Source organism: Rhinopithecus roxellana, chromosome 3, assembly GCF_007565055.1.
Source record: "Rhinopithecus roxellana isolate Shanxi Qingling chromosome 3, ASM756505v1, whole genome shotgun sequence".
NCBI lineage: Eukaryota > Metazoa > Chordata > Mammalia > Primates > Cercopithecidae > Rhinopithecus > Rhinopithecus roxellana.
The window spans coordinates 176,570,759-176,583,559 of NC_044551.1; the positions used below are offsets into that span (position 1 = coordinate 176,570,759).

The 12,801-nt window shown below is 46.2% G+C and overlaps 1 protein-coding gene across 1 annotated transcript in view; it reads left to right on the top strand.

Moving 5' to 3' along the window:
* The window catches only part of SLIT3 (slit guidance ligand 3), a 651,942-nt gene that overhangs the window by 415,875 nt on the left and 223,266 nt on the right, over positions 1–12,801 (top strand). The window contains exon 5 of the mRNA XM_010358190.2: positions 5,492–5,563. Coding sequence (XP_010356492.1) covers positions 5,492–5,563 — 72 coding nt within the window. The remainder of the gene's footprint in view (positions 1–5,491; positions 5,564–12,801) is intronic.

Consider the following 12,801-nt stretch of genomic DNA (forward strand, 5'->3'; position numbering starts at 1 on the left):
ATATATTCAGGCCAAAGAGAATCAGAATGGTAATCCATTGCCTTGATCGCAAATCCAATAATGGTTCCAAATATAAATGCTTTTAAGATCATCCCCTATTTTAGCCTAACTAATCAAGAGTTGATGGAATTTTTTTTTAATGTTACTGAAAAGACGCCACATTGGTCTCAGTGCAGAGGGATTGAGGAGGTAGACAAAGAAGTGTAAACCTCATCAGACGCCAGATTGGGTTGTTCCCACGTTCTTTGGTCGGTTACTTTCCCATGTGGCCTCTTGATCTTCAGTCCTAGATATGCTATCTTTTGAGAGTGATATTTTAACCCGCTGAGGACTTGTAGATTCAGAACTATCCCCGAAGCCTTCTTAAGAATACTTTGGGGTAGATCTCCTTGGGTTCCTTCTATTGCTACTGGATCCTATCACCTGCTTCTTTGAACTTCACTGCTAAAGTCTCCTAGCTGGCAACATCTTCAGCAATCTGTCCTTGGGGTGCTGGAGTCACCACCCCCAGCATTCATGGAGGGCAGGAAGAGCCTGGGAATTTACATTTCGCCTGAGTGGTCCCTAACCAAGGACTGTCTGTTGCAAGGCTGCAAAAGCCCAGCTTCCTTGCTCAGAGACAGGAGTTCCCCATGGTATTGGGCTAAGGCCAAGACTTCACCTGATTGTACTTTTATTTGCCTTTTCCATTTGGTTTCCATCCCTCACTGGTCTCTCCCGGGAGCACTTCATTAATCAATCACTTAACCCCCGTGTCCTTGGCTCGGTGTCTGCTTCTGAGAGAATCTAACACAAGACAGACCTTTTATTTCTGAATCCAGCTCTCCCGTTTTATCCAAAAGAATCTAGAATCAAACATGGCTACCCCTGTCCAGATGATAGATGAGAGAAACTTTAATCCCTCCCTCAGATTTTATGAAAAGAGTACAGCAACATTTATGTATCTTATTCTTTGTAGAGTTGAAGGTATATGTCCTGGGGGTGCTGAAAATTAGACATTTTCAGCAATGTCAATCCAATGCTAAATGGGAGGAAACTACACAAAAGGAAATGCAGCTATTCATTGAGTGCCTACAGTGTTCTAGATGCTGTGCAGAGTGCTCTGCAGAGCTCTACAAGCTGTAGTTTAATGTCATAATGGCACTTGTATAGACTTCCAGGTGGGACTGTGATATTTCTGGGTGCAGTATCCATATGACTTAGGAAAGCAGTCCCATTTGACAGTTGGAGATGTGAGACAGTCATGCAATTGACTAGATTCACACAACTCACATGCAAATGATTCCACGCGGTGCTCTACATGTAATCATTTCGCTCTCACAATTAACTGTTGAGGTTGGTAACACTAACATCCCCACTGTAAATATGGGGAAACTGAGGCAAAGAGCATTTTAGTAACTTGAATGATCATACAGCTCATAAGTAACCCCACCCACTTCAGAAACAACAAATCTCCAAGTTCTGAGGAGCTTCCAAGCCCCATTTTGTAGCTTCAGAATTAATTTGGGAGTGACATCTAGGATCAAAGTACCTCCACAAACTGCCATTTAACACAGAGAGGATTTCCTGGTAGCATGAATATGACCAAGATAAGTGCATTGTCCCCAGCAGGGCAAAGAGGAGAACATGTTCCTGCTCCTAGTCTTGCAGGGGTAGGGGTGAAGGTGGGAACTGTCATTCTCTGCTCCTCCGAGAACAAAGCATGCCTGACATTGAAGGGAGGGCCCCAGAAAGCATTTCAAAAGCTCCACTAGAACTAGACAGCCTTTCACTCCATTTATCAAAGCGTCTGCAGTTCCCATTTCAAGGTAGATGAAGCAATAATAAATTTGTGAAGAAAGTTAATCTGTGTCCAAAGCATTTTAGTAAATTAAAAAGGGGGGAGGGTGGCTGGAAGGGGGATATATTGGTTCTTGCCAACTCCTATTTGACTTACTGTCTCCTTAATAAGTCCTCTTTGGTCTTGTGTTTTTGGATGGAATAATCGGTCAGTTAATCATTTTCCGGAAGCTGGAAAATGCACTTTAGCTAATGCAGTTCTCCTTTTCTCCCAGAGCCCTAATTATTTAAAAAGGCATCCCAATTCCTAGCCCTACTCCCCAACCAAGAAAGCCTTTCCCACCAGCCATCTTCCTTTACTTAACCAGAAAAATCCAGCACACCTCCCACTCCTGCACCCTACTCCAATCTCATACCTTCCTTCTAGTGTTTAAAAAAACAAAAATCCCCTTCTTTGGTCACTTCTGAGCATTTCTGCCCTCCTCAGCCCTGAGCTGCTTCCCTCATGAAAGGGGAGGCACTAAAACCCTAACAAGCAATTGGCCAGCACTAGGCTCTTGGGCATTGTGGATAGATTTTGTTATTTTTATTTAAGTGTCAGTGGAAAATGGTGGCTCTTGTCTCTCTCAAGGATAGTACTTAACAATAGCTCCATGCTCTGGCACCACGCTGAGATAAACACACTATTAGGAACTCGCACAAAGGCCCTGTGATAATTGTGAAGGGACCGTTACCGAAAATGAAGCACCCAGCCCTGAACCCTCCTCCACGCCCCATCAGTAACACCATTAAAGCTGTCAGTTTGTCAGCCCACTGGAGGTATTTATGAAATCAATATACAGTCCTGCAGATGGATGGCAGCAGTATTGTTAGCCGGAGAAGAGAGGCTCAATGGAAAATAAAATTAATAAAATTTACAAGCAGATTGTCATGGGGAACAGATAAATTCCCTACAATCTACTGTTTTGCTCAATTGGGACAGGAGAAAAGCAGTGACAGGGAGATGGGAAAAAAGCTGTGTTTTAACTGGGCTCCTGAAAGTAGGAGCAAGGCTGGTTATATTTACAGCAAGAAAATAGTGAACAGAAGCCAAAGCGTTGCCCCACCCAAGTGCAGGATTTCGCCTGTGTAGGAGGTCTCCCAGCAACATGGCCAGATTTTTCTGCTTAAATATCACTGTCCTCCCCTCATCCCACCGTATTGCAAACCAGAACCTTTGTACGACTGCTACTCCTCCCAGTATATTTTGGGATGTTGTCTACTCAAACAAGGTTAGCACATTATTGGAATACATGCCCCCTCATCCAGCTTCCAGCTGTGGTTCAAGCTGACAGCTCTATACCTCTCTTCTGTTTGCTGCCCCTGCCTCTGATTTTGATCACATCAACCATTTTCCAAAAGTGTGACTGGGGCTCATCTTCCAGAGCCGCCAGAGAGAGCAGCCAAGCCTGGGAGGGTAGTGGGCAAAGGCTCGGTGGCCTACAGACCAGCTTCATTTGGCAGAAAAGACTGGACTCATTGTGACTTCCAGAGCCTTGGGTGCTGCCCAGATGCCTGGTGGAAATTGCATTAGTCGGATGACAGGACCTGGGCCCCTGCTCCAGAGGCTGATGGAGAGCAGCTGAGTGGCCTTGGTGACACCGCCTGACCTCTGCTGTCATCATGGGCTTTGTTCAGCGCCTGGACTGCAGGCTGGAGCCCAGCTCATTGAATCAGGCCTGGCTGGGGGAGCCTGAGACAGGGCTCATTGTGCATCTGAATTTACTTACATCGGTTGCAGACAGAGGAAAGTGGATTTGAGATGGGGAGCACCCTGTTATTCAGCCCTAGAAACCACTAGTACTCACACCTGCACTCTACCCCAAGTCTGAGCCTTGTTTTGTGGGCCTAAAAGTGGCCCCAGATGATCCTCAAGTTTCGTTTTAGCTAGCTGCTCAGAGCACATGGCTTGTCTCAGCAGGGGATGGGAGATCAGAAAAAAGTGGACACCTCTTTTCTGTTTCCTCTTTTCCCTCCTGCCCCTTTGCAAAATGTTTATTTAGACTGCCCAGATTTTAGTGGAGGACAGTCGTCTGATCTCTCCTGCCAAATATATCTGGAGTCATCTAAAGCTTTTGATTAGGTGCCCTTGGAAAATCAGCATGGGTGTGTCCACAGGTACAATCTGTCTCTAGGTCAACTCAGGACCCATTTAACCTGTGACCAGCAAGGTCTCCTTATAGGATCCCATACCAAGGAAATAGTTGGACAAGTATCCCCAAAATGTGCATGCAGAGAAATTCACCCTAGTGTTTCTTTAAATAGCAAGTAAATACATAAATGCCTACCCAACGATTTGGGACTATGTAACCACTCATACAATTGGACGATATACAGCCATTAAAAATGTTAGTATCAATGCGCTACTAATGACAGGGACAGATGTTCTCAATATAGCAAGCAAGAATAATAGGTTATAATAGACTGTATATTATGAGGTCATATTGGTGGAATTTTATATATATAACTCGTGATTGGTAGCAGTAGTTAGATCTGCATCGTTAATTTTTTTTTGCCTTATATTTGAGGGTTTTTCGGGTGTTCTTTTAAAAAATAATTGCATATGTATAGTGGTGTGTGTGTGTGTGACACACCTTTTATATCTGAAGAAAGTGTAAAGGGCTCGCTGTGTCCCTAGCCCCTGGCTCTGCGCCCCCCACCACACCATAGTCCTCAGAGAGGCTTCTGCAGCCCATGGCTGTGCGGGACCAGCCAGGAAGGAGGCCTGGCATGAGTGTTTTGCAGGGCCAGTTTGCACGCTCTGGAGGCCTGATGGGTCTTTACAGATTGATTACTTGTTGAGATCCAAGCAGGCCTGAGTTCTGAGTGAAAACAAGTGCACATGTTTGGTCTAGCAAAAACTAAAAGTGGGAAGCAAAACAAACAAACAAGCCTGTCTCTTTCTTAGAAAGGAAATAAGGCTTTGGGAAGGCTTACAGCCTAGGACAAGACTTAGGTTTAGCCAGCTGTGGGACCTGACAGTATCCCTTACCGTCCTTAAAGCAACATGCTGGCACTGCTTAATGCTAGATGAGGTGCCTGTGGGACCCCCACTTTGGATGGATCTGTGCAAATGCAATTTGAATGTATCATGCCTATCACTAAGAAGATCCAGGGGCCCCCAGCAATCTCTGGGACTCTAGAATAAGCTGAAGTGGTCATCCCGCATCAGAAAATCAGAATAGGCAGGCTCTGTTGCAATCCCACATGACAAAGGCAGATTGTCCTGAGCAGCAGAGGACAGCCCTGAGAGACGGGAGATTGAGCTGCGGCGTTGACCCCACAGTGGGGGAGGAATGCCTGTGGGGCTGGGGAGCAGGGGCGGGGAGTGGGGGCAGGGGGGTTGTCTCCGGGAGGTGGGAAAACAGAGAATTGGGTGCAGTATGTGCAACAAATAACCCAGCATCTTGGCTCGTGGCCTGGAGGTGCGAGACCACCCACAGAGCCCGCCCTGGAGGCGAGCTGCTCCGCCTGGTAACCATTTCAGCAAAGGCCATCACTTGAAGAACAATGTGAATGCTTATAGCAGCCTGGGGCCTGAGACCAAACAGCCCCCATACACTCTGACCGCAGAGGCAGCAGCCTGGGTGGGGGGGATTGTTATCATTTAATGAGATGCAGATCAAGACAGCCTGGGTCTTTAACGCAGTGTGCCTCTTCTCTTCTTGTTTAGAGATTTGAGTGAAAACCAGATCCAGGGGATCCCGAGGAAGGCGTTCCGCGGCATCACCGATGTGAAGAACCTGTAAGTGATGTTTTCCTTGCTTCGCTACAGATGTGGCTCACTCGGGCTCTCTGACCAGAATGAGGGTGAGGGATGGGACAGGAGGGCGGTCCAGGTGCCTTCAGAGATGAGATTGAGGGCTGTGCTCGAGTGGTTTCTAGGGAACACACGTTGGATGCCACAATAGTGTCACAGAAACCTGTACTTCGCTGGTTAGTCATCCCTAGATATAAGCACTGGAGCCTCAGTGCCTGGTGAGTTAGAGCCTGGCCCTGCAGAGCCTTGGTGCAAGCCAGCTTTGCCCAGCATCATCATCATCTTCTGTAAAATGGGGATGGTAACCTTGTGGGCATGTTTTGTGCAACTGAGAAGGTGTTTAAAAGAAAGAAATATCTTAGTGTCTCATACATAGTATGTGGTCAATCAATTGGAACCTTGGTGATGATGGTGCCGAAGCTCTCACTCTTACTAATAGCATCGTCATCGGCTCCTAAGAGAGAGCATGGAGACTTGTATCCCAGGAAGGTGGGGAGACATAGCCAGATCCACTTCCACTGCCCTAGGATTTGTTTTTATACTTTTTATTTTGAAATGATTTTTGATTCACAGGAAGTTTCAAAAATTAGTAAACAAGTCCGTGTACTAGTTTCCTCCAATGGTAGCATCTGACATAACCACAGTACAGTATCAACACTAGGAAACTGGCATTGGTACAACCCACAGACCTTAGTTTTCAGATCTCACAGCTCCACGTGTACTCACTTGCGTACGCCTGTGTGAGCGGAGGCATGTGTAGTTCTGTGTGATTTCATCACGTGCAGATTCGTGCAGCTGTCACCACAGTCAAGAGGCAGGACTGTTCCAGCATGACGTTTTTGAACTTTGACAATTTCCTACCTGGCTTCTACTACTGACCCCTTATTCGTGACTCCTGGGCCCCTACAAGGACCATGCCTTGAATTTTCTGCCTAAACCATTGTGCCCACGGGGTCGGAACATGCTTTTGGAGAGGGATAGGGAAGACGGTCTGGTTTGGCTGAGCAAGCACTTCTGCCCAGTAGCCTTCTCTGCAGCCCCAGATTCAATTTGAGACGTCTTAAGGGAGACTCAAAAAAAAGACATTGTCACTTTTCCCTATAATGAATGCAGAGGTTTTAGTTTACTGGCACACTGAAGGCAGCTGGTGATGGCTTCCAGATGCAGGTTATCTGCCTCCCCTGTGGCCTTAGCGGAAAGCTTTTGGTGTTTAACATGCAAAGCACACAAGAGGGCAGAGGCGTCTCTGGGGGTGGGTGGAAGGAACGGAGAAGCAGAGAGGACTTTGCAAGGGGCTCGAGGACAAGGAGGCCGCCTGCTGCTGCTTCTGAGGGTGTTTTCCCAAGAGCAGGAGAGGACGGGGTAGAGCAGCCACAGCCACAAAGAATGGGAGTTCCTTTGCAGGAGAGGTATAGGTTTCTCTCAAGAAATAACCTCCCGAGTTTATATCTTCCTGAGAAAACGAGATACAGAAAAGCCAAACCTTCAAAACCACTAAATAAATAGAGATCTTCTCTCATCCTGAACTGGCACTTTTAACATTTCAGAGTGCTCTTCTAGCATTTCGTTCCATGCAGTCCAAGAACTCAAGACAGTTCACATGAACCAAAAACAACTATGTTAATTAGACTGCCAGAATGTCAGGAGGCAAGGAAATGGAGGCCCAGAGAGGGCAGTGACTAACTCAAGGTCAACCAGCTTTCTGATGATTGAACCCCAAAAGAACATTTTGCGTATATAAAGTGATGTATCGGTCAGATCTCATGACACTGATTTTAAATGGATCCATTAACCAAAAAGAACATATTGTATTGATGTATAAGCAGGGCTGGACAGTTAATTACCAACGATGTTTTTGATTGTTAAGAAAGCAAATAAATCCCACGATGGTTCTTTTTTTTTTTTTTTTTTTTTTTTTGAGACGGAGTCTTGCTCTGTCACCCAGGCTGGAGTGCAGTGGCGCGATCTCGGCTCACTGCAAGCTCCGCCTCCCGGGTTCACGCCATTCTCCTGCCTCAGCCTCTCCTCAGTAGCTGGGACTACAGGTGCCCACCACCACGCCTGGCTAATTTTTTGTATTTTTACTAGAGATGGGGTTTCACCATGTTAGCCAGGATGGTCTCGATTTCCTGACCTCATGATCCACCCGTCTCGGCCTCCCAAAGTGCTGGGATTACAGGCCTGAGCCACTGCGCCCGGCCCCACAATGGTTCTTAATAGTTGCTAGGGTTTCTCAGATTTTGTTTTACAGGGTCTCTTTTCCCCCCTTATAATATCCCTAACTATGCAAAGGCCTCAGGACTTAAAAGGTTCAAGATTCTACAAACCCAGACTCCTAAGTCACTCCAGCACCCACCATCAGCCCACCCTCTAAGCCATGCAAAGGTGTATTACTCAGGATCCTGAACTCAGTGAGGATCTTCTCTTTGTTTATACTCACTACTAGCACCTGGGCTTCGGGGAAGAAGGAAAGGGAAGTGAACTCACTGCCTAAAGGATGAATTAACTAAAAACACCTAAGGGGAATTCAGTACTGTGTACTTCTAATCAGTTCAGTCAGTAGGCACTTGTCAGGCAGAACCCGTAAGGCCCCAGAAGTACAATTCATGTCCTCCAGTAGCTTAATGTGAAACTGGGGATAAGAATCATGTACATACAAGAAAATGTTTAGTAAAGTACCAGTCAACATGAAAGTTGGCTATGAGTAGCTATTCGTAACGAGGGGCTCTCAGAGCTCAGAAGGAACAGACAGCTTTAGGCAATGTAGCCTAGTGGTTAGAAGCATGGTTTTGGCAGTCTGATAGACGTATGTATGAATTCCATGTGTTCTAGGTTCTGAGTCTGTGATGTTAAACACATTACTTGACACTTCTGAGCCTAGGTTTCCACTATATAAAATGAGGATAATAGTTGGACTTACCTCCTAGGGTTTTTGTGGAGGTTAATAAAGTAATGCATACGAATAACTTAGTCCTATGCTTGATGCGTGGAAGGTATTTAGAAAGCTCTAACTACTGTTGCTCCTGTGTTCCTTTGTTACAATAGTAAAGACTGTAGCTGGGCCTGAATGGTGGTTAGAATTCACAAAGTAATGAAGATGGTGCGTGCAAAGTGTAGAGGCAAAACTGTGTTTCCAGCAGACATTTCATGGGAGTGGAGGGATCTGAGGCAGAAGAGTGTGTGATTGGGTTAGAAAGAGGTGGAAACCGGTTGCTGGAGAGCCTTGACTGCGAGGAGCATGGGCTTTAGATGTAGGCACTAAGAATGTGGATGGCTTTTGCCCTGGGACAGATCATGGTGAAAACATTTATTCTGGAAGAGGAACCGAGGACAGGAGGAGGTGGCAGAAGGAAAGGTCGGGGCAGGAGATGAGGCTGTAGTCCAGTGTGAGGGTTCATGCTCGTATCTCTCTCACACTCTCCCGGGAGAGAGCAGCCGGAAGTGGAGAAAGAGGCCAAAGTAAGCAGTCCCTGGGGACAAAATCAACAGATCTTGGCGGTCAGCAAGTTATTAGAGGCCATGGAAAAAGAAGTGAAAAATGATTAGTTCCAAGTTCAGACAATACAGAGAACGATGGCAAATTCTCATAATCATTCATTCACACACCCATCAAACTATTTTTTGAGTTCCTTCTAAGTGCTAGTTCTGGGGAAAATGGCAGGGATTACGATGTATCGGTGTAAATCTGTGAGCTCTGTCTTCTTGGAGCTTCCACTTCACAGAAATGGAAAGTTCAGGAGGAGGAGCCGAGCTTGGAAGATCCTGAGTTGGTTTGTAATCACATTGGGTGTGAAGTGCTGTCAAGTCTTCCGTCAGCATTGTGGACAGAGCATCTTCTCTGTGTGAGGAAGTTTGTGATCTGACATCCCGTCCAGTTCCTGCTGGTTGAAGGACTTTGCTAAAGCCGCGCTATGTCTCTGGTCCTCAGCTTCCTTGGTTTTAATAAGAGGGAGTCAGACTAAATAATCTTATAGCCCAAGAGAAAAACTCATGTGAGTAATTAGAGCTATAGGACCTGAGCTGAGGATCTGATGCTTCATGGAGGGAAAGCATCTGGACAGAGGTGATAATGAAGCTGTGTGTTTAAATATGCATCGGCACATGGAAAATAGGAGACACTTAGCACAAATTAAATTTCTATAAAACCTGCTAAGGAAACACTCCTCCTACTACCGGTCCTCAATTATGGAGATTGTCTACCTTGTGAATGATAAATAGCAAATTTGAAATATCAGAGATGCACATCCTTGTCATCAGCCTGTTTGAGAACCATTCCCCAGCCCCGAGCCTACTCCACCACAGTGGGTGAGCCCAGGGAATTCACACCATTCCACTATTACCTTAAAGAGTAGAAGATGAACTACTGGCATATCCAGCTTCAAACTGCATGCTATGTAAAATGACAACCAGTTGGGCCTATGTGTAACACCATATGCTTTATTAAAAGGAGAAAATCAAAAACTATCTGGTTTAAAAAATAATTTTTGTAGTTCTGACATCTGTTTTCTTTGCTTGCGCTGACATTTCCCTTCAAGAAGGAAGAGGCTGTGGCCGGGCACGGTGGCTCATGCTTGTAATCCCGGCACTTTGGGAGGCCGAGGCGGGCGGATCACCTGAGGTCAGGAGTTCAAGACCAGCCTGGCCAACATGGTGAAACCTGTCTGTACTAAAAATACAAAAATTAGCTGGGTGTCGCGGCAGGCACTTATACTCTCAGCTACTCAGGAGGCTGAGGCAAGAGAACTGCTTGAACCCAGTAGGCAGAGGTTGCAGTGAGCCAAGATCGCACCATTGTACTCCAGCCTGGAAGACGAGTGAAACTCAGTCTTAAAAAAAAAAAAGAAGAAGAAGAAGGAGCTGTGATACCCACATTTTCCACATAAAATTAAGTTTTCATCAATGTGTATAATTTGGTAAAAGTCAGCAGATAAAATTAAGCCTAGGCCTCTGGAACTAACCTACCGTCAGTAACACGCCCAACCATCTTTTGGACTTCCGCCACCAACACTTCCGTCTACCCAGGTTCCTTTCCCCACAGCCATGCCGGCAAACAGGAACAATAACGGGACCACAGAAGCTGCTGCAGAGCAGAGTCCCTATTCACCTAAGCAAGTAGGCAAGCGTGCAACTTTTATCAGAGCCAAGAGAAAGGACGCAGGTGGCCTCTGAGCCCTGTGGACTTGAGGAGCCACTAACATGATGCTCTCAACGAAGGGACTGGACGCCAGCCCCTCCAGACCACAGAAGGAGGCCCCTAATTGCTTCCTGCTTCTCCAGAGAAGAGAGAGAAAGTGATTATCTGGGGGTGCCACTCTACGCAATTACTGAAAGCTGGTTTAGTGGGCTGGTCTTATTCTCTGCTACCTACCTAGAAGGGCGGGAGGTGCTGTATTTAAAGACAGACAGGCAGTTCGATGGACGAAGTGATCTATCTGGACGAAGAAAGAGACTGTTAGAGAGACTGTCCTGCAGAGACCAACACTCATCACATCACTATGAAATGCCTACTGTATGCAGAAACTGTGCTAGGTACTGGACAAAGGCACAGCGAAAAAGAGAGAGAAGGAGAGGAAGAAAAAGAAATCATAGAAAGGCATAGAGATAGAACCAAAGGAAATGAATTGGGAAAACAAGAGAGATGACAGACCACAATCCAGCCGAGGCAAATAAGAAAAAGACAAAAACCAGTATAGATTTTTTTTTTTAAATGTCCCCTTGCCCTGTCTTTCTCAGCAGTTATGTTTTCCTCTGTTTTTCAGTTTCTATTTGCGAGGACTCTGTAGGACATGCATTCCAGAAGGGAAAATCAATAACCCTTGTCTCTGCCAGCTAGCAGAATTCGGAATTGACGCTTTGAAAACAAAGCTGGGCAGGCAGCCTTTGTGTTCTCTAGTTAGTCTGTGTTGCCTCACCGCCCGCGTCTACCCTCCTGCTTCCTGAGATTAATGAGGGCTGTCTCCGCCCCGGTGAGCAGGCGGTAATCTCATGTGAGGATGAGGGAGGTGTGGGGAGGGACACCAGCACCCATTCACCGGTAGCATCTCTGTCTGCTCATCTTGGCAGCCATTTGTTTTGTCACTGCACCTGGAGCAGCGTCCACACTCCTGGTCTTGTCCTGCAAGGCTGTACATGAACTGGGTGCTCTCACTTATCTCATGCTTCCCATGCTCCTTTACATTCCCTGAATATCCCAAGCTCCTTACTGCCCCAGGACCTTTGCACTTGCTGCTCCCTTAACATAAGATGCTACACCCTCAGACTTCCACACAGCCAGCTCCTTCTGATCCTTCATGTCCCGGCTCAAATCTTGCCTACTGTCCCCCACTGCCTTCCCTTTCTATCCCATCACCCAGTCGTATTTCTTCAGAGCACTTTTCACCCTCTGAAATCACCTCATTTATTTCTTGTTACTGATGTTATCCTGTTATTACTTGTCTCTGGGTGCACATAGTAAACCTGTGTACACAGATATCCTGCCTGTTTCAATCACTGCGGTATCCCCAGTACCCAAATGGTTCATGGCAGAGAGTAAAGTGGACTAGAAATGTATTGAAAGAATGACTTTGAGGGCCGGGCGCGGTGGCTCAAGCCTGTAATCCCAGCACTTTGGGAGGCCGAGACGGGCAGATCACGAGGTCAGGAGATCAAGACCATCCTGGCTAACCCGATGAAACCCCATCTCTACTAAAAAATACAAAAAAACTAGCCGGGCGAGGTGACGGGCGCCTGTAGTCCCAGCTACTCGGGAGGCTGAGGCAGGAGAATGGCGTAAACCTAGGAGGCGGAGCTTGCAGTGAGCTGAGATCCGGCCACTGCACTCCAGCCTGGGTGACAGAGCGAGACTCCGTCTCAAAAAAAAAAAAAAAAAAAGAAAGAATGACTTTGTTCATTCATTTCACGGGTGTTTGCCGATGGCCTGTTACATATCAGAAATCATACACGTTGTTAAAATGTTTTATATGAAAATTATATATATCATACCATAGAAATAATATACCATAGTAGTAGTATTATTGTGTAAGAATAGTATAGGAAAGAATAAGGTACCATTCTTGTATCCGAAGAACTCACAGTCTAATGATATTCCCATTTTCCAGATGACAAAATTAAGTTTACTAGTGAGGGAGTCAATTAGTAAACCAGCAGTCATAGGACATGGGTTAAGGCTTCGCTGGAGGTAAGAACAACTATGTGTGGAAGCCCAGGAAGACAGGTCTCTTTCT